Source organism: Phalacrocorax aristotelis, chromosome 10, assembly GCF_949628215.1.
Source record: "Phalacrocorax aristotelis chromosome 10, bGulAri2.1, whole genome shotgun sequence".
NCBI classification, from domain to species: domain Eukaryota; kingdom Metazoa; phylum Chordata; class Aves; order Suliformes; family Phalacrocoracidae; genus Phalacrocorax; species Phalacrocorax aristotelis.
In genome coordinates, this window is record NC_134285.1 from 15234783 (window position 1) to 15261097 (window position 26315).

General features: G+C 35.3%; 1 protein-coding gene across 13 annotated transcripts in view; it reads right to left on the minus strand.

Annotated features, from left to right (window-relative positions):
- Positions 1-26315, minus strand: part of RBFOX1 (RNA binding fox-1 homolog 1) — a 1436581-nt gene that overhangs the window by 242726 nt on the left and 1167540 nt on the right. For 5 of the 13 annotated variants that reach the window (XM_075105345.1, XM_075105346.1, XM_075105347.1 and 2 more), the window contains exons 3-4: positions 25520-25674; positions 22645-22865 (exon numbers count right to left, since the gene is read on the minus strand). The exons of the other annotated variants lie outside the window; for them this stretch is intronic. In XM_075105345.1, the coding sequence (XP_074961446.1) occupies positions 22645-22731 (87 nt within the window). In that variant the 5' untranslated portion in view covers positions 22732-22865; positions 25520-25674. The remainder of the gene's footprint in view (positions 1-22644; positions 22866-25519; positions 25675-26315) is intronic. 13 annotated transcript variants of the gene reach the window in all.

Below are 26315 nucleotides of genomic sequence, written 5' to 3' on the forward strand. Positions count from 1 at the left end.
CAAAAAGTACATATCTCATGAAGCCTCCGATGTTCCTGCAAATAAAACGTCATGTGTTCTTATATAAGCACCTTGACGACTGCATTATCAAACAGTGAAAAAAAAATATTTTCCTAAGACTCAAGTTTCAAGAATGTCTAGTTTATTAAAAATTTGTTGCAAAAAGATGGCAGCATGCATTGCTTCATGGACCAAGAAGCTCTGAACCATGGAATGCATCCAAATCACATAACTTAGGCAGCAGAAGCTGAATCTGTCACAAGTCTGATAAAAGCATTACTCACCAGCCCTTTGCATACTCCCAGACCTATGACTGGTGGCACACAACCACAGCTGCCAATACAGTTACAGAAAAGCATCTCATTTCTAGCCGAAGCTTGGGAAAGCACTTCAGACTGCACAGGAAAAGCTATTATCAAAAATTCTAGAAGGCAAGTAGTAGAATTAAAACCCCCAATTTTTGCATTGTTTTTTCATCCAGTTGAAGCTGGAAAATACTCAATGTCTGCTTGGTTTTCTTTTTACCTCCAATAGTTGCTTTTTAATATAAAAATGCTTTATACTTCTAAATTACAAACAGTATCCATTTAGCATCAGGTATGGCTTTGTTTCCAAGTTTAAGAGGTTTCAATACAAGTTCAGCATAAAAATCCATTTTAAATTTTGTTTTCACATTAATAACTGGACTTCCTTTTGCCCCAACAACTCACAAATGTTGAATAACTAACACAGGCACAATAATAGACCCAAACCCAATAAAGAATAAAGTAGCCTTTCTTGCCTGTCAGAGGACCCAATTTTCTATTCTGAGCAGGCAAGCTGAAAGCACTGCTCTTCTGTCATTCCTTGACAGTTATAGACTAGTTCTGCACCTTATTAAAGATTAAGGTTTGCCCAGGCACTCTCTTTTGGCCATCTCCTGTCCACAGTCCAGCATTTATTACACGAGAGCTGGAGATTAGTACCATAGATTCTACTTTGAAAGAACACCATACCTGAAAATGAGGCCATGTAACCAAATGCCACTGAGCAATTCAAAAAGTACTGAATGAAAGAACACAATATTTCCCGTAACGTAGTCTTTCTAAGATAACCATATCCTTTGGGTTACAAACATAATTGATTTTTCTCATTTAGGCTATGTTTTGTAGATTCTAAAACAGAGTAAAACTGGTAACAGGTTGCCTTTTTGTGATGGAAAATAGATTTCTGGTTTGTTAAAAAGATTATGAACACAATTGCGCAATAATTACATAAAGCCCTATCAGGTGTAAATATTTGCTACCTGATTTTGGCCTGATGCAAGTATGTTATAGCAAAAATTCAGCAGGCTGAGCTACCACCTAAGAAATAGTACCTGTTGTGGGATTTCCACAGAACACTGTCCCCCAGACTATTTAGCGAAGACCATTGTCAACCCTCAACATTTCTTAGAGACTACTATGAACAATCACCACAGTTTTTAACCAAAAGCATTAGAAAGTCTACATGATTCCATGTAACACCTTAACACTTGTCTGGACCACAGTTCAAAAAACTGTTTTGTAAAATTAGCATTTTTAGGAGCACTGCTGGTTAATTCTAAACTGACATCCTAAATATATTCATTGAATATTATCATACATTTCCAGGCTACAACTTTAAATGCTATAACTTTTAAAGGCATGCTGAAAAGCAATTGCAAATGGCCAAGTAGCAAAAATTGTAAATAAAATAAAAACTCTTTCCACTGCAGAAAGCTAAAGATAGAAAAATAAACTTCTAAAATGGGTTATGGTGGTTTCACTTAAAACACATTTTGTTTGAGAACAAATAGAAAAAGTAATTTCCTTCTACTTCAAATGGTAACTATTAGGTGGTATAAAGTTCTTTATCTTGCAGAAAACTTTTACATAGACAAATAAAACCTAACAGAGGGTATTGGAAAGGTTTAGTCTATCTTCCATGGATGCTATATCAGTAAAAGCATGACAACCTGGAAGTTATTAAAACGCAAAAAATGAAGCGGGGAATTCTGCTTAAGAGAGTAATGCCTTTTTTTTCCGCCCCCTGCTAATATTGATAATTTATGGGAAAGTCTTATCTGTTCAGCCTTTATGGGAAGGACTACATTTACTCAGGATCTAAACCAGCTGAATTTCTCTGGACTAAGGAGTCCATCAATAGCTTATAAAGAATTAGAGACAATAGTGTCAATTTTAACAAAGGAAACTTATCAGTCAACTCCCCAACACTGAACAGGTGGAAGACGACTTCCTCTGCTCCAGGTACACACACATTTGACTATTGTACACCATGTATACACAACCAGCCTTAGGTTTATGTAATGCTATATTCACTGAATCCCCCATACTGCTAGCTTTCTAAAAAGGAAGATCCACCAGGGTCTCTTGATTTTTAAAGTTCTAGGGCTTAGGACCAGCAACCCATGAAGAATGCTGTAGCCCTACAGTTCCACCCATTGGGAGCACTACAGTGTACTGGTCTAAGCATCACATGGTGTTTCTTGTGGTGGAAAAGGACCCAAATAGTTATGGATCACACTCATAAGCTAGAAATCACACTATGAACACGGTCAGTCCATTATTAAGACAGAAATTAAAATACTGATATTCTATCTGCTGAATTATTTACTCCTCAACATGATAAGCATGCTAAAATGTTATTAAGGCCTGTATCCTAGGCACACGGGAAGTTTGTTTATTGAAAGGATATATACCAAAACAGATTCAAGAGACTTCCTTCAAAATGCATGTATAATTACCATCATAACATTTTCCATTATACATTTCCTCAGAGAAACAAATCAATATAGGCATTTCCCAGCTAGCAATTTGGTGTAGGTTTCCAGTAAAACGTTTGACAAAGAAGTATTCAAGCCAATTAAAGGCTATGCTGTAGAAATAACTAGTGACTGTAGCATCCTGGGGTGGGAGGGAAGAAAGTTAAACAGAGAAAGAAAAGCAAAGGAGAAAAGAAGAATATTCCACAGTTCTAAAACAATTATTTGCTATTGATGTAGAAATATCATTATTCTCAGTATGAGTCGAAATGCATTAGCATTCCATCTGCCAATGCTGCAGCAACCATTTTTCTCCATTTCTGTTTGACCTCAAGCCTTTTATGCATAAATGTCAGGGCTCTTTACAATTAATCATGTCTACCACAGACTAATTGTGGACAACAGTAGTGCAATTAACACAAATTTGCTTCAAATATTAATGAACATTCAAAAGCATTCATTGACACAAGTGTTAGTTACCTAACCACAAAACTTGACAATTCTTTTCTCTTTTCAAGCAGTTTCTGCATTAGGAAGCTAAGCACACCATCAAGGGTGATAGCAAGATTGGAAAATATTTTATCAATTCTTAAAATACAATAGCTTCAGTGTTACTTGCTACACACACATGCTAAGAGGAAACAAGCAAAATAACAAATATGAAAACTATTCCTCTTTTAGTTTTAATAGTAGAGTAATCCAGTGAATATAAAAATACTGAAATACATTTTGTGTAGTAAAAAAATTTTCATGATTCTACCTTAATTTTTAAAAATTACATATTATTTCTAAACCTGATTTAAAGAAAAGAAACAAACAAATCTTTACAGATTAAATAAAAATCAGACCTGCATTGGTTGTCTTGATTCACTCTTAATACTATGCCTGGTACTTTATTTGTATCTCACTAAGGAACTAATGGCAGAAGTCTCCCTAACCATAGAAAGCTATTCATAAAACCTGACCTAAACACAGCAGATGTAATAGATGCTTGTGTTTGGTTCTTGTTTTTGTTTTGCTTTTTTTTTTTTAAAATACATGCTTTACATTAAAGAATTTCTTGGACAGTTGTGCTATTTCTAATCAGGCCCCATGGCAAATATCCACCAACCCTCACAGGAATAAACTATTCTCACTTCAAACAATTGCTACAGTTTGAATCCAATTGACTCTAGACAAAAGTACTGAGATAATCAGCATATTAAAGCCAACACTATAACCATATGTTAATTATGTAAATGATTCATTTTAATCAGCTAGAACCATGTAAAGAGTTACAAGGAATGCAAATGTAGGGAGTTATTAAAAATCTCATTATTATTCATCTTGGTTCCATGCGTGAATGTATCCATCCAAACAGATGAATTAATAGTTAGATGAAAGATGAAAGAGCTAGAGGGGAAATCTGTGGGAAACCATCTGTCTTGCTTTGTATCCCTCCCAGGCTTCAACCATACTGCAATAGCTACATGGAGAACCACCCCAGAGAAGAGCCAGTGAATGTCTACAAAACACCTCAACCAGTAGTCAATGCTTCTACAAAAATATTTAGGCGGGGAAAAAAAAAATCACAACACTTCTCATCCTTTCCCAAACTGAAACCCTCAATAGGTCTAGGAGATGGAAAGCGAAACCTGAATACTAAGTTCAGATGAACTGCTACAGGAATATGGTTCCATGCTGAGCAAAAATACACAGCACATGATGCTTTACGCAAAGGTTTTGGACTATTTTAAAGACTTTTATGTGGAGAAAGCTCGCTTATAACTGGCAATTAGATGTTAAAAGATATTCAGGAGCTACTGTGATTGGGACCTGTTATTAGTATCTAAACTGGTTCTCTCAACTTCAGCAGAAATCCCATAGGTAGGAAATAGATAAATCCTTTTAGCAATACTGTACAAGTTTGTACTTTGTCTAGTTCTTCCAAGCAGAAGGGAGAAATAGCAATTAAGTCTTACTCCTGGAAGGGTTATTTTTCATTTATCCCCTTCTCCCTGTGCAAAGAAAATGAATTCTATGCAATAGTAATTTGTACGAAGAAAAGTGAGGGTCAAATGCCATTTTCATTCCCAATTGCATCACAATTTTGTCAGTGTTCTAGTTACAGAGCAACACCATGTTTTCTGTATATGGAAATAAGGATTAGTGGAAAAGCAGTGTTTAAAGACACAGAAGGAATAAGAGGGTTGGCATGTTTAACAGAGGTAATGTGCATTAGAACAAAACCACTCTGCAACTCTTCATAAATCTTAGATAACATTTTACATAAAATTAAAGATACAATTTATTTTTTAAATCTTTGGTTAAAGCCACCTACAACTACTCTGCAGACGGAACTCAAGCCCTGTAAACCACATTTACAAAGAATACAATTCAAGTGTTTAATGCAACACAACATTGAAAAACATGTCCTTTTCCAATAAATTATTTTCATTCTAATAAAGAGAGTTAACAGAAATAATTTTAAAAATATGTTTGTCAGTTTTCAGAAGCTTTATAAAGCTTTGTTCTTCATGCTCTAATTCTTTCATGTTTTCCTACCTGATGTCTCCTAATGCAGTTTCACTGGAATCATTCTATTTTTGATCGTTAATCCTTTTATATGTTTCTTTCTTTGCTCACTCTTGCACGCCTTTGTAGCTTCTGTAATTGGGTCTTTGCACCATTTTAGCAGGGTTTAGCACTGCACAGCTTGTCAAATTTAAGTAGAAGTAAGAATAATCTATCACTGGTATAATAAATAAGCGCGTAAATTCACATATCACCAACCTAAAGTGAACATTTGCCACAAAAATTTTAAACTTCCATCCCCCTCATTCTGCAAAGGTTAGTGAAGATTTTGTGTATTTTGTTATCCAGAAGAAAAATGCAATTGCACAGAAAGGACTCTAGATCACTAAAAGTTTATTAAAAATAGCTACATGTGTGGAGTAAAACAAGATTTCATTAATTTCTTCTTGAGGTGTCTGTGTAAATTCAACTTAGGGAAAAGTGTTTGACAGCTTTGCAACTATTGACCAACATTCTTCAGCAAAGCTTCACTGAGCACAGAGCATGATTTAAGCACATCCTAGCAATAACAAACAGCAAGAAAAAAAAAAGAATACGACTACATACACTGAAATAGAGAACCGGTAATTTTTAAACATGTAGCAAATCTTTGCTAGTTTTAAAAACATTGTAAACCCCACTTCAAGAAATTTCAGTACAATCTTCAAATATCAAGTTTTTATTATCTTTACAAGCATTGCATCTGGTTTTCTCGTTCCTGGTGATACTTAAATTTCACAGGAATGTTCCTGCAAGATAACTCATAATGTATACACAACATTAAAAGACAGTGCTGCATTCCAACAAGTCCACAGATTTTAAAACTATACACAAGTCCTTTGTAATAGTTTCCCAAAAAACACCACTGTTGAGGTATTTTAATTTTATCATGTATGTAACTACCTAAAAATCTGTCCCTGAAAGGATGAAATCAGCTGCGACAAGTTTCATGCAATGAAAATACGTGATCCAAGTTAGGCTACAGGAGAAACAGATCTTTCCTCACATGCCCCAGATGGAAATCTTTCTCACGTAATTAAATAGGCATGCATCCTTAGATAAATACATGAGACAAAGTATAAAACATATTATTAAGCAAACTGAAAGGAGTTTCCAGCCTTACGCTCATGATTTTGTCCATATTACAAGGATCACTTCCTATTTATGCAGGCATTGATGCATAAACCAGAGAAGAGGGGAAAATGGTAAATCACAGTGAAAAAAGATATTGAAGAAAAATTATACTGATAATATGATAGCTTTAACTTACTAACATCTTGTTTATTATTATGAAACTTAAGCAGAAGAAAACATAACCTTATTGTATTCCCTCTGTTCTTCCATTACATAAACGGAAAACCATAAAAACCCCTCTATAAATATGCCTTTAAAAGACACTCAGTTATCTGTATTTTGTGTCTGGGAGTGAGTCATAAAGGCACTCTTTCATCTTTATACATTTATTATCACATTTTGACCCATATCAAGCTCTCCCCAGTGCTGGTCAGTAAGAGGGGAGAAAGCTCTCATCCTTCTCTGAGGTTACATAGCAAATTCTATAAGAAATAGACATTTGGCAACGGTTGCCTGGAGGCCTTCAAGAGGGCTGTGAGGTTCCACCACACTTCCCTTGCTCACTAAGCCCTTGTTTTCTAACTCGGTTTATTTCTGCTCTGTACACCTCAACACATTAGCACTCTTGTGAATAAGTTAAATAAGCAAGTCAGGGCAAGAAGATTCCTTAAAGCAGAAATTTGGTATGTATGGGGGTTTTGAGTCACTATATAACATGATACAAATAAAAACTGGCAAACAAATCCCACTTTGCTAAGTCTCATTTATTTCAGTTTACTTCTTTGCGTTTCTTCATCTCTCTGCTTTTCCATGACCATTTAGGTGCTTCTTCATGATCACAGGCTATTCTTGATCCGTGCCTCAGAGTTTCAGATCCTACCGTCAATGCTACCACTAGGGGAAAACTTGAGAAAATATGATTATATTTAGTGAGTACTAGGATCCTAATTCAGGAAAGCACTTCAACATGTGCTTTACTGTAATTTCAGTGCCTTCTTGAACAGCAATGTTCCTGAACACATGCCAAAATGCCTTCTTTTACTGGAGGCTGTCAAATGAAATATGGATTAATTACAATTTGTAACATGTGACTTTACAGCACTGTGGCTTTAAGAGACACGATGAGTGTATGTATTCAAGCACCATATTTTGTCACCCAACTTTACAAACTTTAAAAAAAAAGGAGAAATCATACATTTGAGATAATAATTCCCTAAAATACAGTGATGATTGTCAAGGGAAAAATTAAGTGCAGGTAGCATATGTGCATTTTGTTTACTGTTTTGCCATTAATATAATCAGTGATCCCTACCAATAACACATATCATTACCATTACCCACAGTGTTGAGGTTTCACTTTTGCTTAAGAGAAAACCATGCTTTTCTTGTCTCTAAATATTGTGTGACTTTTCTTCTGTGATTTCCATAATGATGTCCACTCAAACAGTGGGTGTAATAGAAAGTGATTTTATGTTGTACTGGTACAAACAGCCACCCCTGTGCACTGCAGTAGTTAAACATGTCCTATGTTAATGTAAATGTCACAGTAAAATGAGGTTTCTTCACACATTTCTGTAGTAACGGGAATTGGGGCATTGTGACACTAATGTAAACAAAAGTATCCAGATGGAAGGATGCGGTGTTCCTGTTCTTTGGACACTCAGAGGCACAGGCTATGTGCTTTGACAAAGCCATGCACAGAAACTGATACTGCCACGCATACAGCAGCACCTCAAAATTCAGCCTCAGTTGAGTTGCTGATGAAGAAGGGATATGCAAGAAATCAGTAAAGATCTAGCCTGTGCTTTAAAAGTTTCTCCTCCTCCGTCACAAAATTTGACAGCCAAAAACTGCAGACAAGGCTTCAGAGTGCTGATTATTTAAATAGATTACTTTACAAATGTCACTCTTTGCAAACACATAGGCAACATAATTGCTGTTTCTTTCAGTGCTGTATCAGAAATAGACTCAATAAATGGGATGTTTTAAAAAATCCAAACATTTATGAATCGTTTGAACCTACTGTACTGTGTCTTGTTTACTGCTGCTCTAGGAAACTTTTTTTAAAATAACGTGTTAAATCTCAGAGGGATTATCCTGAAATGAAATTTTTAATAACAGCAAAATAAACTCATCCTTCATAGTGCTCTGTGTCGCACGACAGTGTTAACTCTCACCTCTCCTCCTTGTTGTACATCTGTATCTACTAGCAAAATTTTATTATCTCCTACTTTGATTTCAGGTATCTGAAGGAAAGTTATGCTTCATATATTATACTATGTTCTACTCAAAAAGATAAATTAGATACCTAAATAATTACGTGGCTCTAAAAATCTTATCTATAATGTCTCACAACTGTAGTAGGCTAAGGAAAACTCTAGAAGGAAAGACTGAAGGAATGACGATTGCACTAGCACAAGACGACACGCCTGAGATTGACATAACTGTCTTTAAGTAGATAATGGTCCACTGTGAAAAGGATGGAAACAATGCATTTTCTATGCCCACTCTGCATAAAACAACAGTGGGAGGTTAAATTACAAAATGAAAGATTTTAACTCAGACATTGGGGAAAATAACACCTCTAGTACAAGTGTAAAATGCCTGGAGATGTTAGAGAGTCCCTGTTGTTCAAGATCTTAAGAACAGGCTTGACAAACATCTGTCAGGAATGACATAGGCAAAGTTGATCTTGCCTTCAGGCAGAGAAGTAGATTACATGATCCCACAAGGTGCCTTCCTTCCCTATTTTTCTTCATGTCTGTGACATACTCCTCTGCTAGGAGCTTGTACACTTCAAGAGATTCCTCATTTGTTTGTGAGTATTTTGCATTTCCAATCTTGAAGACAAACTCAGCAGGAACGAGTGGCTAGAAGGGGAAATAAAAAGAAATAGAGCCTCACAATATCCTAACTGCAAGGGTAATTAAACATTCAAACAGTTCAGTAGGGTATCAGTGAAACTGATGGAATCAAAATTACTTGGATGTTTAAAAAAAGATTAAACATTTACCAAAAGGTCTGCTTTAAGCCAGTGTCTGAGAGAAATTCTGTAGCATGTATATTCAGGAGGACAGGCTGAATTAACATAATGATCCTTTCCTGGCTTGAACATCTCTGAATCTGTGAATTGGAAACCCCTTTTCACAGCAAGAAACCCTTCTTATATAAATGTATACATTCACTTACTGATTTTGGGAAGGGGGGAGGGATGTTCAACAACCACAACAAAAAAGAAAAAATAGGTTTTGTTACCGTAGGAAGTTTTGTTACATTAGAGAGATGGCTTTCGTCAAAGACCATGGAATAAATTTTTAACAAAAATTTTCTGTCCTGAGACAGAGAGAGAAAAAGAATCATTACAGGTTCAGTTTGATTTTTCTGTTTCTGCAGTAGGTAATGTATATTCAAATTCTCTTGCCCTGTTAGGGAAGAAAAGCTAACTATTAAACAAAGTCACAAGGTATGTACACTGTTTGGTTTTTTTCCCAAAAAAAGGCATAAAGGGTAATTAATACTAATTTAATACTAATTACTTCATCTTATTCATGAGCCACAACTGCTATTTAACAAACACCACCACACCATCCCCCACCCCAATAAATTTTAGCTAAGTTTATAGCTTTTATATCCTTCTCTTCAAGGAAACATACTGCCTAAGCAGAATTATGCATACATACAGAAGAACAAAGTAGTAAATATAACAAATATTAACAATGCAATAGTATCAGTATACAGCATATCCACAGACAAATTAATTCTTTAGTTTTAATCATTTGTTGGGAAGCTAGTAGTAAAATGGGTGGCATTTTAGATGGTACATTTGACAATCTGAGATAAGTCATCATTCTCAAGAAATACTTGCACAAATACTCTAAATGCTTGCCAGTATACAGTGTTCCCTAAAAATGTCTCTTGGATCTGTTTCTGAAGGTGTTGAATTCCCAACTCACAATCTATTTTTATGCTGTGGATACTGTATCCTTTTTTCTTTTTTTTAATAGAACTCAAGAACAGTGCTCAGAAGATAATTTTAATTTATGAAAAAAGTTATGCCATTCTAGTAACAAGTGTTCCAAGACACATAAAAAAGAAAACATTACTGAAGCAAGTGAGAGAAATAACAGAGGCATACAGAATACAGAAAGTGAGAAGCATGGGGTAAAAATGGTAATATTACGACAACGGTCATATAGAATGGTATCAAGAAAATGAAGCACTGGGCAGATTATTTGCTGTGTCAGAAAAGAATTAGTGCTGAGAAACAACAACAAAAGAATAAAACTATGATTCTATGGGCTTAAATAATTATGTAGCTTGGCTCTGACCCAGAACTACTTTTAAGCATTTCAGGTAGTTGATGTTAACTTCTAGAACTCAGGGGAAGAAAACCTCTACAATGAATTCAACTAACAAACTGAAAATGTAAAACTGAAAAGGTCATCCCATCTATCCAAAAGCACAATACTACACATTTATTAATATTTTGAAATAACCTCTCCCATGCTAAATAAGTTTCACTGAAGAATCACTAGACTACCTCTTCCCTTCTTGATCTCCCATTTCTTATTGGAACCAAGAGAATAAAAATACTACCTTTCTCAGCATTTTGCTATTATTCTGCTAGAGGAAGGCTTTATTAAAAAATTTTGTGCAGTTCTGTAAGAATCAACCAATAACAATGCAAAAAGATAAATCTGCAGCCAGAAATCTTCCCCCAGGAATATATTGACTTCAGGATGACCACAGAACAGCATATAAAAAGTACATTTCACAGACGCTTAAGCAAAACGACACTTCTTGTGGACAAGTACCAGAAAAAAAAAAACCACATAGCCACCACATGAGTTAACAAGCACAGAATCGTTTTTAGGCACATGTAAAGGCCATATGCTGCCCAGCAATGTTCTAAGTACTCCTCAGAAGTCCACCAGTTCCAGAGGACTAACAAAGAGATACTTAAGACATTCTCTTTCATAGGAACAAAGCCTATCTTTCAGAAAACCAGAAGAGTCTCACTTTCTTGTCTTTAAGAAATACAGGTAACTGTGTACCATCATTTGCACATGAGACTACAGGCTAGCTTCCTCTCCATTTCTGTCATGAGTAAAGATAACATGAGCTACCAAAACCTATTTATATCCACCCAAAGAGGAATTTAACGAAGACATTATATGGAGAGCTAAGGCCAGAGAAAAATAAGGCATCGGTATTTGCAGATTTATATCTTATTACAGAAAAATAAGACCAGAACAGCAGACAGGTTTTAGGGTACTCTTGCATATTTCAGTGAAAAGACTGACTTACTGCCCAGCAATTCACAGATTCTTTTTACATACCTGGCACAGAGCTTTTTATATTATTAAAAGACAGGTATTACACAACAGAAAAGCAATGTCTGTCTTGCATCTTTGTGTGTGTGTGTCCCTCAAAGAAAAAAAAAAAAAAAGAAAAACACAGAAAATGACTGATATGAAATACTTACTGACATTTTTAGGTCAACACTTTCATAGCGTCTGTATGATATTCCGATACAATGAAAACAGTCAATCATTGCAATTTTTTGAGATACCAGGAAGGCATGCTTTTCCGGAAAGGCCAACTATAATGTGTTTAGTTACAATACCTATCATGAAGCATAAGAGTATTTGGTTCTCAGCATCTTTTTCAACAGTAGATGCTATCATATCATTGGAAATTACAAATCCCACTCTCTGGATAAACATGTCATACATGATTTTAAAAGTCTGCGGATCTACAGTGCCTTCCTCGCTTCACTACTAGTATGCCTCTGAAATGAAAAAGTAACTCACATTTCAGATATAATATGCAAAAAAGAGAAAAATATATCCCTGTAGTCATCACAAAGAGTTGCGATCATAAAGATGATTACAGTGGCAATTAGATGGAATATGGAACATTAAAACGTTTCTGATATTATGACTTGTAAGTCAGTTGGCAATGTAATACCCAATGCCACTCAGAAATCAGATTTCAAGTCTTACCATCCCTGAAATGCATACAAAATTCTCTCATGGATTGAAAGTTTCTCTTAAAGATATAGTTTACAGCACAGTGCATTGGGGCACAGACTCAGAGCTGTCAGTCAGATCTCCTATGTTCTTCACACAGTGACTCTCAAAAATCTACTGCAGGTGAAAGTTCATATGAACTGCCTTCTTTCCAAATCTGTGATTCCCTGTTGGGAACATATTCAGCAGACTTGGCTTACAGTACAGGATGTATATACTGGGCTTAATTGTGCCTAACAATTGTCTTGGCCAGCGGAAGGCATTTTCAGATGGGAAATGTGTATGAACATCTGTTACATTTCCCTATGCCTGATTTTAACTGCTCCTTCATGGAGGAAGGCATAAAAATCAAAGCATTCATTTCTGCAGTAAAAAGACTATGTACTCACTTCAGTCAATCCAGCACAGTATGTCAGTTAAAAATGGTACTCTGAGAATCCTGCAATGGATTTATTTCATTTCCTAAAACAGCAGCGTTCAAAAGGCCTGAGTGTTTTAACAACTTCTGTCTACAAAATAAGTCACTACAGGAGCCAGCGAAGAGGGTTTCCTCTACACATTGACCAATGCTATAATGAAACCCATCCATTTACTTTTCTTACAGACTGATTAGTTTTGAAAAATTTCTTTGAATCATCAACAATTTTAGCTAACTTTAGAAGTATTTAGAAGTAAATCCTTATACACAGTACTTTCCTTCACTTTATATTTAAGATTCTGAATGAATAAACATACATGGAACTATGCAGAGCCATTTCTGCGACTGCAGAGTTTTAAAAAATGAATGGAAAACTTAAGAACTGATTAGATAGGGGAAAATTGAGTAGGAAGAACAACTTGCCAAAGACTGGCTGGTATTTTAAGGAGAACTGGGCCTAACCCTAACTACTGTGTTCCAGTCAGCCTTAAATCCTCTTCTGTTACAGGATACAACTAGTTATAACTGCTAGATCCTCCCCACTGTGTCTAGGTAGTGAAAAGTGAAATGGATGCTTATGTCTTAAATGGAAAGAGAAGATAAAGAGAACATGGAAGGCAGATTTTTAATTTTATGAGTTGGTCACAGACAGGTTTAGATATTTTCGAGATTTCAAGTTTGCTTTATTCTGATTTTAGACATTATAAGGCCAAAAAGACAAAAAAAATGGGTACAGCTTTATGTCTAGACACAAGATTTATAAAAAAGTAATAATCAAAAGCGTAATTTATTCCTGTGTTCCAGAAGGGGTGGTGCTCCAATGACAATTTCCCTTAGTGAAAGGAAAGCTTGTGCTGTCTTTTCCACATTCATCTCAGAACAGACTCTTGCATGACTTGTCACAACAGAGCACGTCATATTGCTCATTCTCTCCTTGCTCTATATCAGGACAAGGTATAAAAGATTGCTGCACCTCTGAAAGCAACATTCATTGAGATGGAGATCATATAGTGAAGCAATGCCCTGTAGCTTGTACCTGAATAGGCATCTTTCCAATATAGGACAGTTTCCAGGTACCACAAACTTAAGAACTACTTAACACTAATTATTTATTACAAATGCATAACAATATAAAATATTTAAGATACTGAGGAGCAGACCTTTTCAAGAATGGTTCAGGTTCTATAGAACAAAACTTTGTTGAGATTCTGTTAAACTACCCTCACAGCTTTCTTAAGAATTTGTATTGTCTGTTTTGTATACAGACAGTCAGCATCTTCTCCCATCCTGGTTTTCGATGGCTTTAAATAGTATTTATGGTTCAGGGTTGGTTTTGTTTTTGTTTTTAAATAAATTACTGAAGTTAACATACTTTTATTCTAACAGGGCATTGAAATACAGTTGTAGAGGTTTACTTTGTCTCTGTAGCTCAAATGCTAGCAAGATCAAATTTCTTTTAAAAAAATATTTATTTGAATAACATTTTTCAGAACAATTCCAAGGCAAAGAGAAAAAGAACCTAGCAAATGTGAACTTATTAAAATAGGCGTTTTTTTTTATTTTTCAAAATATTAAAAAATTATCTCTATATTTCTTTTTGCACAGACAAGATCTAATACATCAGAGAAACAAAAGAGAAAATATACTAATAAGTTGGTCAAGCACTAAATCCACTCTCCTAAAAATAAAACAAAACAAAACCCTGTATGCATAAAATACATATCCAACACTTGGAGAATAAGGAACCATTTTTCATAGGGGTGAACACACCTTCAAACTGTCTTTCAGGTAACTGAAGCAGGTCCCATCTTCAGCACTCTGTTCCGCATCCAACAGAGCCTAATCACATGAGCCACACTTACAGAGAAAAATTATCTCTAGGGAGTAAGGAAGGACTTCTCAGGTTTACTAATTCACTGGGAGTCAGCATCACACTGAGGCTACTAGGCAAAAAGAATAATGATTCACTTTGTATGATCATCTACAAGATCATTCACAGATGCAGGAAGGCCTGCTTTCATTCACCTCTAGTCAACTTTTATTTCTCAACCAAATGTCATCTTTCTTGCTTTTGACCAACCATGTGGTTACATCTTTTAAAAAGCCTGAGAGTGGGTTGGTTTGGTTTTTTTCAACCTGTTCTTACCAGTCATTGGAATTCTCACCTATGTTCAGGTTCTGATTTAATACAATTCTAAGATTTTCTCTAGGATGGAAGACAAGTAAAATGTTGTAAATTCTTTTTTTTCCTCTTTCTTGCTCTGCTCTCAAGTGTCAAAATGATTTGTTCTCGAAGTGTTTGAAACATGCTTGTATATAGTACCACTGTCAGTAAAAATGGAGACAGCTGATACATACCTGCATAGTTGCTGTAACTTTCAGAGAAATCTATGTTATTTGCATTTTGGCAGCCACTCTCTTACCTGGATTAGATGTTTTGCAGTTTACATGTCTAAGATAGCTGGAGATGCATTTTACTGTATTTGATGGATACTTAAATGTTACAGAGAAAGTAAGGTGTCATAGACATTTACCACAGGAAAACAATATATAAACAACCTACCATTTTCTCCTCCATTACTTTTAAATTTTACTAATTCATGTAATGCTTTTGAGATAGTATGGCAAAATAAGGACAGAGACATAATAAAAGTGTACTTCTAGCTCTACAAGATGAAAAAGCACTGGGGTAATGATCATTTCACAAGATTTTTCATCTCAGAATTAAAAAATAAAAATCACAGAATTAAAAAACACACAAAATTAAAAACAGTCAGCATAGTTCAGATCAGTTCACTGCTTTATGAGTATTTTTATCTTTACCCTAATAAGAAATAAATTGCTTTTATGTAAAGATACTTTCTAATAAAGTCTGAATAACATTACCTTGAAACGCACAATTTGTTTTATTTAATTCAAAGGCTTCAAACAAAATCTTAATAGGCAGAATATGAACCATTCAGACTCTTCAGTATACAGGTAAGAGACTTATACTTTCTTCTCAGCTTGATCAGCAATAAAACAATACTAGATAAAGACATCCTTTACTGATTTACCAAACCCATCAGAATTAAAGAGGATTAAGTCACCCTCCAAGCCATCTAGCTCATGTATCTCTGGCCACTAGAGGAAGAAAAAGAACCAGGATATTTACCATAATCCACAATAATCTGAATCTCATGAAACACAAGTGGAAACTGACACATAAATTTTACCTAGATCAAATTCCTATTATCTATTTACAGTGTTCATGATGTGTCATTACACTAAAAACACCACAATTTTTTTTACAAGTTATCTATGAACCTTTCTCATGCTCATAAACTTAAGACAGTTGTGATATCAAGCTGGCAAATATTTAGCCAGGTGTGATTCCATCACTCTCACCTAGTAATAGAACAGTTCAAAATCAATCCCGTTACTTCAGCTGAAAGAATTTATAGTTCAAATTACTGTGTCCTTACTATACATTTTTTCCACAATCTGGTCTATTGAAATAGGCATTTCATATAGTTTTACAACACCCTCTTTGAAACCAAGTCTGAGAAAAGTTACCTGTGTACCCTCAGTTAAAAGAAAGCAAGCAAACAGATCAAATAAAACCAAAGAGGTATTCTAACTGTTTCTGACTTTAGCTCATGTAACACAAGATAACTTATCGGAGGATGAATAGGTAAAATATTCAAGCCAACTTCATAAAAATAATTGTTCTATATTTAGATATACAAGCATATTTTAATATTAGCTGTGCATCATTCTACTGAAAGCAATAGAACTTCAAAGTTGTGTCTCCTGGCATAATCTAGCCATCAAAATCTTTATTACTGATGATTATGCATGAGTCAGAAAAAAAAAATCAGCTGAAATTCCAGATCCTTGGAAATAGCTGTATCAGCTTGCCGGCTTCTAGTTAGGGAAGCCAAATTAAATAACCTGCTTTTGCAGACAACCCAAGTCTTAAAAGTTTTGTCTTAATTAGGGGACAAATAAATAAATAGAACCTGTCCTAATGAAAGTTATTCTGTCTATACAAACTATCCTGTTCATGCAAATTTAAATATCCTTGCATTTATTCCACTTAAAAAAACACTGCAGAAGCTGCAGTCATGAATGCCCAGATTTTCCCAGTTTCTTGCTATATTAAAACACTCTGATGAAGCATATTATCCAACATATAAACTAGTGACCATAATTATATATCACGATGTCTAAAATTCACTAATACTGATATTACATGTAGAAGTGGGACAGGAGAAAAAGTCTGTGTCTGTTGGGTGTCAGATGAAATCTTTTGCTTTTTTGCTCAGCTCAGAAAGAAGCCCTGACTATAACGCAACATTGACTGAGCTGACAGAGTAAAAGGTAACGTAGCATTGCCTGACTCAAATTATGTTATCCATTGATTTCTGAAATAAAGGCTAGTGAGACAAAATTATGCAGATGGGAGGGGAAATAACCTCTTGTTTCTTAGTCGAACAACTGTTTTGATAGACTATCCTTCTCCTTAAAAGAAGTCTTTTTGGTCAAGGGGAAAGATATTCTTTGTCATTGCCCCTCCATCTCCCCCCTGCAGATTCACTCACCAGGTATTTTATGATACCTGTACTTACTAGGAAAAAACAAAGGCAGGTTAAAAGAAAATAAACTCCTGCAATAGCAATAACAAAATACTTTCAAGCTGTATATAGCCTCTTGAGCAAATTACAGGTTTCACAGAGAATACATGTTGGTTACATTGCTTGATCCATGTATCAAAAGGAAGAAAAAAAAGAAGTTTTCTTTTTAGAGGTTTAAATATTGATAACTGAAAATTTTTGTTAACAAAATAATGCAGACCACATCCAACACTATCACTGCCACCTTACCTCTTCTACTAAAAGAACTTTTGATACAGAAGTGAGAAAAACTTTGCAACTCAGACTGCGAGAAGAAATGTTAGATATACTCTCTCAAAACCAGAACAAATTATGCACTCAGTAGTAAAACATACTAGTCCTCCACTCACAAAGCACTGGGAGTACAGTACTAGTAATAGGAGACCCTTATCACTTGCAAAGACAGAACAACACAATCAAGCCAGAATAAATCTGCATCTAAGGTAAATCATCTACTTACTGCACTTCAAATAGGCAATGCAGCCAATGACAGATATTATGCACTGTATTCCACTAGACTGTAATGTAAAAACAACTGAAAGAACTATACACCACTTCAGGCAACACGGGAAGAACTAAAACCTCCTATAATTTCTTTTTCAAATGCATTATTCAAATAAAAACTACTAAATTACAAAAACCTTTTTAATGTAAGGTAACACAACATATCCACAACATCTTTCAAAACTGGACTGCCAGAAAGTGTGTGTGATACTGCAGGTAGCCTAATACGCTAGCATCTACCAGTATTCTGAATGTATTCACTGCTAGCACTTCCCAATACAGCACTAAAATAAGGATTTTACAGACGGGAAAAGATGGAACTGTGAAGAAGCCTGCACCACTACTTTTCACAGCATATTCTAGGCAATTCTCTCACTTAGCCCTAAAATAAAATGGAACTGTCTCCAGATTACCACTTTTCCAGTTGTCATGCAAACACACTAGTTAACTAGTTATGGAAAATGAGATGCACAGATATAATCAGAATATCTTAAGAATAATTTAAGAATTATGTACTTAAAAGTACAGTAATTCCAGTTTGTTAAAATAGTTAATCAACAGCCATCTATTCCTTACTTTTCTTCTACCCCTCCTTTACCACCACACAAATAAATAAGCAAATAAAAGCAGAAGAAAACATTTCAGCTTAGCTGGGTGAAGTCTTTAACAATGAATTTAAGCTTAAACCATCATAACCAGCTTTTCTGGTCACTGTGCTAAAATAAAAGCCTACCTTAAGAAATACTGACCATACTGAGAAAAAAAACACCTTTTTAATTTTTCAAGTAGCACATTTTGCATAAAATAGAACTGTCTCTCTATTTAGAATTTTCCAGAACTTTACTGAAGAGTCAAAGTAATGTCAACTTTGGTAATTTTTTATAATAATTAATATGAACTCCTCATTCTCTGCTCAATGGAAACTGAGCCACCTAAATCAGTCATGTAATAAATAATTTAACGTTCATCATTGAAATGTCCAATATTGCACTTGTGTTTTTAAAATATTTTATCATAATCCCAACATTCTGAGTGTCCAGAGCAATTGCAAAGATTTTATGCACCTAAAACGCTCAAAGCCATGAAAGATGAAGCTAATATGGAGACATTTAACTTATTACTCCTCAAAACATACTAATCTTCTGTGAATTGCAAAATGGCTTCTTTGATGCTATGTTTTGTAATTTTAATGAAAAACAGAACTTTGTTTCACATGTTTATTCTGAGAACATGTAAGACGGTACAGTAGCACACAGCCATGTTTCCTGACAAAAGGGCAACAGTCCCACACCCTGACCAAAGCAGATCTTTTTCATGTGACACCCTACTAACTTCACAGCTTATCTGGACATAAGGGTTCCCCCCTGGGAATTAAATGATGAAACTGGGATATGAACCAAGGGCAGCATAAGTAGTCTTTTATGGAGTGCCACTTGGTCCTCTATGGCATTTTTTTAATCTCACCTGCCAGGAGAAACAGCATGATAGTTTTGACACAAAGTAGGCCTTGCTGTCCACAGCATGTGCAGTTGCTGGATTGCAGTACCTGCTTTGGTTCTCATGGCAGTGTAATTGCGACAGCCTGTGAAGCTGCCAGTACATCTTTCGTGCCAAGTCAGAAAACATCTCTCCACCCACATGAGGCATAACGCTATTTATGCATCATTTGTACTTCCATGTGATTTTTTTCCTCCTACAATTTCACCCAGAAGGAAAAAGGGAGAGGAAAAGATATTTTACTTTTCTCTTTTAAAAAATGTGTTAAGAAATCATAGGCAATAATACCATCATCATTCTAATAAGTTTTTTTAAGTTAGTCTGATTTTCCAATAAATAAAGTTTGCAAATATATAACAACTTGATACATTTTGACATGTCTGTAACTCTGAGCAGCTGCCATCTCTCTCTCTTCAAGAACATGTATTCTGTTTTTCTTCATCTTACTCAAATGTATGATCTTTGTAAGAGGAATACAAATCTTCTTAATAGAATAATATATACAATTGGGAAAATACCCATGCCTCTTTTTCTAAAGTGTTTCCAGAGATGTATCCACAGTATTTGCCCATTTTTTTGTTTGTCTTAAGTTTCACACCTTCCAGTACTCTGTAACAAGAGGGTGTGACAAAAGGAAGCCGAGGACGTAGGACAGTTTACTGATGAGTTTAGGAGGAGATGCTGGAAAATCCTGCACATACACAGCATAAAGTAAAACAACATATAGCACTTGAAGGTGCAGAACCCCTGAAGACTAACAGTCCTCCACAGAGTTCTGAGCTCTCTTGTTCAACTGTGCAAGCAAACAAACAATAAAAAAACCCCAAATAGTCCCCCAAATCTCTGTGCAATACTCTACACTGTTTCCATAGGCAATCTTCTTGTAAATCCAATTGGAAATCATGCAAAATCCCTAATCAGAAATACATCTACTTTCTGTAGAAATCCATGCAAATAAATAAATTGAAATCTTAGAAGCCTCTAAAACAGCTTTGTATTTAAAAATACGTCAGGGTTGTGGCTCTCGACCTGCAACCCAGTAAAAAATGTTTGCATAATCAGTTTATCAAGGCATATTTTTGAAGAAAATTTCCATGAAAGTTCTGAATGTTATGTAATTACCGCTTAGAAAGAGATTATATAAATATGCCTGTCAAGCATCCTTTGCATAATTTTGGATACTTAGGTTTACTCTAAGAGACAAACAATAAGCTTTCTGGTACCACAAGCTGACTGCAGGTACTGCTAATGCAGATAAAAACGTGGGGTGAGAAAGCAGTTAAAACATGTAATATTCTAGTTCATCCACTAAGACAATAAGTCAAACATTTGTTCTGTTTCCAAAAATGCAATTTTCAGGTATGACATTAGGGAGAGGGAGAGAAGAGGAGAGACTAGAGAAGTATCCATATGAAGAACATTTTCAACTGTACCTGTAAACACGCCTATCTTTTTGTAGAACAATTCTTATTGCTTGACTATTTTAAACCTATGCTAATGAAGTAGCATAAGCCTGGATATATCTTTCTAAGGAAAGAAAGAAAAGGAAAAGGATTTGAAGTAAGGCATCCCAAAATTTCAAAGGGCGCTTTCTTCTAATCTATCTGCTTGGATAATGTGTCCAGAGTGGCATTTTGTAATGACAGCAACTCTCCAACAAATCAATAGTTATTTAATTCCCAACAAGCTCTCGAGTCCATTAAACCTGATTACATTCACCCATTTCAGTTGGGTGCAGTTATTTTTCCTACACCAGCACTTAATCTATAACAGGAACTTATGAGAACTTTCAAAAGCAATTTCAGCAACAATCAGCATAGAGTGAAAGGCACGATTTGCTTGTAATTATTTATTGGACAGGATGGCACAGGGTCTGACTGAGCTCTGGCATCCGACCTTCACCCCCAGATTCTAATGGATAAGAAGGCCTGCTTGATGTGTTCAAGTGTGCTACTGTGTCTCACTGCATGAAAAATAGCATCAGCTTCCATGTCCCAGACAACATAGGTTTTCAATATCTGATATTGGCCACTGTGTAATGCTGTATTTCTATTAGACATATGTGTCTGATATTAAGCCTAAACTGAAGAACACAACTCAGTCTTGGATTACTGAATGTACCTAGATGGAGGAGGGGGAAGAGGTTCATGCTGTGATTGCCCCCCTACGCGAGCTAACTGTTGTAGTAAAGGAGCATAATGAAAATTTGCCTCTCCTCCACAGTTAATTTGACTGATCGCTAGTATGACACAGAAATGCCCTCATACACTGGTGTCTCTTGACCCTGTTAATGCATAATATCTAACTACTGCCATTTATAGGGTATGGCATTTTCTTCATTTTGTCAATGCCTGAAATGTGACTTGAATTCTTTCCCAGTGTCTTCCAATACTGTAAACAATAGAATTTTTTTGCTTAATTAGCATCTACATGATCTATTAAAAATCCTAAGTATAACAGCTAAAAATTCAGTAGTATCACTTTTTGATTAAATAAAATAAAAATCAAAAGCAGACAACACAACAACAACTAAATCTTATAATTGCCAGTTAACTTCTAAAATACAGAACTCTCTCCCTGAAGAAAGATCTTACACTTTCAGGGCTCAAAAGAATTAATATGATATGTATAACTATTCTGTGAAGGTGATATATTTCTATACACACAAAAACGCAAACCCTTTTTCACTCAGTGTGTTGCATAACATGCGAATTAATGCATATTTAACACTATTCATATTTGCCTTGCTAAAGCACTTAACCTAAACACATCATGGTAAGTTACTTTGTCTTATGACCTGCTGTGGGAATGCTGACTCCCTCAGAAACCTAGAATGGATAGCAAATCCTCTGCCCTGTGGTCAACCTCGTGAAGCAAAGGCATGAATGTTAAACAGCAGACAAATCAATACAAGCAAATATAGCTCAACTACACCATTTATTCAGCCATGAGAGATGTCAATACACAGATTAGGGTGATCCATCTTTTTGATTTCCTACTGTCTTCTCACTGACTACATGAGAGCTTTTGCCTGTATTAAAAGTGCTTGCTTTCTCAACTATAAAAATTCCAATTATTACTCTAAGTGCACTAGAGTTAAGTTGCTTGTTGGAAGTGGCCTTGCATTACCTGAACAAGTCCAGCGAAGTAAGGTGCTGCCGGCAGAATCATTGGCACTCCATATGGATGTAGCAAAACTCCTTGAGACGACAACATGGTTTAAGTGATAGTATTACTCCCACTAAAGCTAAACACATCAATTGAAAGTTAGGGGAAAATCTATATACCAACTTCTTCCAAACTCAGAGCTAGAACCAAATAACTTCTGTCAGGGGCAAAGCCCACATCAGCTGTAAAAAAAAGAAAAAAATTGACGTCAGCAACTCTTAGTGTTAAAATTTTCTTCAGAGACAACAGATAGAGACAACAGCTGCAAACCTAACTCTACCAAAAAAGGAAGGTGCTATTTTGGGACCCGCTTAAGTAACATGACTAACTGACTACTCTTTATCAGTTCAGATTTTTAAGTACTATACACACGCAGATCAAATTCTGTACAGATCTACTGATCAGAATTAATTTTCCTCTCTTTTGGCATATTCATGACACCAGTTATTATTAGAATCCATTTAAAAAATAATCAGGTTTATCATGATTGCATAAATGTTTCCCTGTATTTACAAGCTTTTAAACAATTTTCATGTGAGAGTCTAAACTTAAGTCTGTTACACTGTATATATATTCTGTTTTGATTCACTATATTTTTCTTGCTTATTTTGAATATTTGAGCTAACTAATGCAAGCTAACTATTGCTATTAGTGTAAATTGTATTTTAATGGCTTTTCTAACCTTTCACAACATCTATGTTGTTACATTTATCATAGCTGTTTTAAAAAGAATGAATTTGACCTTTAGAGTATTTCATATCTGTTCTCCAATTAAACTTACACTCTGAGTGTAAGAGAAAAAAAGAGCGGAATTTAGGCTGTTTTCCCCCTAAACAAAACAGATTTGCTTTTTAATGTACTACTTGAAAGACATTCTTTTCCACAGCTAATCATTTTTACTTTAGACAAAACAAACTTAGTCATTAACACCTGTTTCATGTGCAATGTATCTTATACTGCAGATATGACTAATGACAACAATTAAAATTGAGCAAGATTTTAATTCAATAAAGAATTAGGCACTTAAAACTTCATGTTACAAATAAAAAAAAAAAATAATATCCTCTCCTACAGTCTTTGAGTAACCAGGGTGCTTTACATCTCTAATTTCAGCTACTTGATTTTGTTGCATAATTACTTTTCCAGATAATTAATTGCAGACAAGATTTGATGTGATACTCAATTATTTAATGTCACATTTTGATCATCATGAAAGGTTTTCAGTAATTGATTCTCACGTATCAAGGCAACTATGTTGCACGATTTTGAAATCTACCTAAGCAGCTGCATGTTGGCCCTCGTCACTATCAGCCTTATACCATTTCTAACTTTAGATGTTGAATTGTGACCCTCTATGATGCTCTTTTGAGAGACTGCCAATGAGGACAGCAATTGTCACATGATGAAGTGATATTTACCTAGTTCCATCTCCTGTTATAGAATCACTTCGCTCCTCTGTTGGGGATAATGCTGTTCACACTGGTTATCTGACCATGCTTAGCTATTAATCATGTTTCTTGCTCTTTTCTTATTAAGGACCAGAACCCTGAAGTTCAATTAAGCACACTGTAGGCTGACACATCGTGGGTTCTGCCAAAAGACTTGCATAAATTCCAATACAAAAACATTTAACTATTATCTATTTGTTTGGTCTAACAAAGTGAGCTGTATTTGAAGAGAAAGATTTTTTTCACCTAGGAGTGGAGATTATAAAATGGATTCTGCAAGCTTTACTCAAATGACTCCAGTGGGACAACTGACATAAATAAGGATTGTTAAACTGTTCTGTAAAATACCAAGTATTTTTTTTGTCTTTCAGCATGTATGTATTTGATAAGATGTCAGAAAACCTAAAGATGAAGACAACTTGTACAGGGAAGCACAGACTCAAGGGAAGCATTTCTGTGATCTGTTTTGGGACAGTTTTTACCTATCATTTTCATTAATTATTTTGGCACAAGGCAACATGCTGATGAAATTTCCTGATGACAAAGTTGGAAGGTACTGTCAAGACTGAGAAGGATAAGACTATTATATAGAAAGAACTGCTCAACCTTACGGACTGCATTGATAGAAATGGGAAGAAATTCAATAATACAAAACTTAAGGTTGTGCTTCTGCTAATACAGAAACATCAGTTCTAAACTCAGGAGGAAGAAAAGCACGACCTCATTGCATCTGTTTAAGGACTTCGAGCTGCTAGTGTGACGCAAATATGAAAAGGCAAATTATCAGTGTTTCCTAATTAATTTCTCAATTTCTCAGAGGTGCTTCCAATAGCATATAGCTCTCTTCATCCACATTAAAAACAAAAAGGTTAAATTCTCTACAGCTGTTGTAGTTGAAAGTCCTTTTTGTGTTGTTCAGGGGAATGGAGCAACAACGTTGTAACAGGAACCTAAGAAAGGTTCATTTGTTTATCCTAGCAAAACAATCTGTGAACATGGAAGAAACAGTAGGAGGAAGAGACTGTTTAAGCTAAGGACAATCCTGACACACTAAAATCAAGGAAAAAGTAGTTAAGAATAAATTTAGGCTGAAAATATTTTTTCAAGTTGTTTTTTTAAAAGTATTTTGGTATTGGCAAAGTGAGGATCTACAACAGCCTTCCAAACCCACAGGAACAAAAGAGATTAGCTTATAAAAGAAAATTATATCATATCAATAGTAGTGGCAGTCTGAACTCAGCAACTTAGAGGAGGCGCCTTCCAGTCCTTTGCAGGCAGTATAAATATCCAAGAATAATGAAAATATCAAATGTCTAAAAAGCATTTACATTTACTACATTGCAGATGGTAATATATAAAGATAAACTTAGAAAATAAACAGTAGTTACCTGTTTTAATGAAAGGATGCTTTGCTTGCCTCACTATAACAACATGCTTCTAAATGTATAGCTGTATGGCACTCCAAATCCAAGCTCTGACTTTCTGGTTGGGCTCTTTGATGATGTCCCATGTGTGCACCAGCTACCTAAGTTCGCACAAACCTCTGTGAATCAAAACCACAGAAGTACAATACAGCTTTACTCACATCTCCGCCCCATGCCAAATTCTGAACTTACGCCAATGCAACTACATCAGCTTCACCAGTTTATACCAACGTATTTGTTCTCCCTCCCAGCCACACAAAAAAAGAGGTTTGTCTTAAGTTTTACAGTCTACCATTAGTTATTATTAATGGTCATTTCTGTTCTGCAAGAATATACTGCATACATTAAATTTAACCATAAAGAGTGCTGAGGACTCAGAGAATGAGTCAGAAGAGGATTAAATATACTAACAATTCTCTTTCACTTTAGCAGGACCTCTAGCATGATTAAGGTTAAGCATGAGCCTAAGTGTTTTTGCTAGGACAAAGTCAGAATGGTCAGTACTATGCACATCAATCACCTGTCTGAAGCCACTGGTGGAGTAGGCAGGTAGTAAGTACTGACACCAGGATTCTTACTCCCTGCAAAAAATTAAGTATGTGTATGGGTGGAAAAGGGGAGATCATCTCTTTTAAACAACTATACCACTTTCACTTCCATCACATTCTAGAAAATTATATTCATGTTAGGAAAGGATGACATGCTAAGCCATTTTCAATATGCTAATGAAGGGCATGTTTCTTTCAGCTATCTGTTTCCA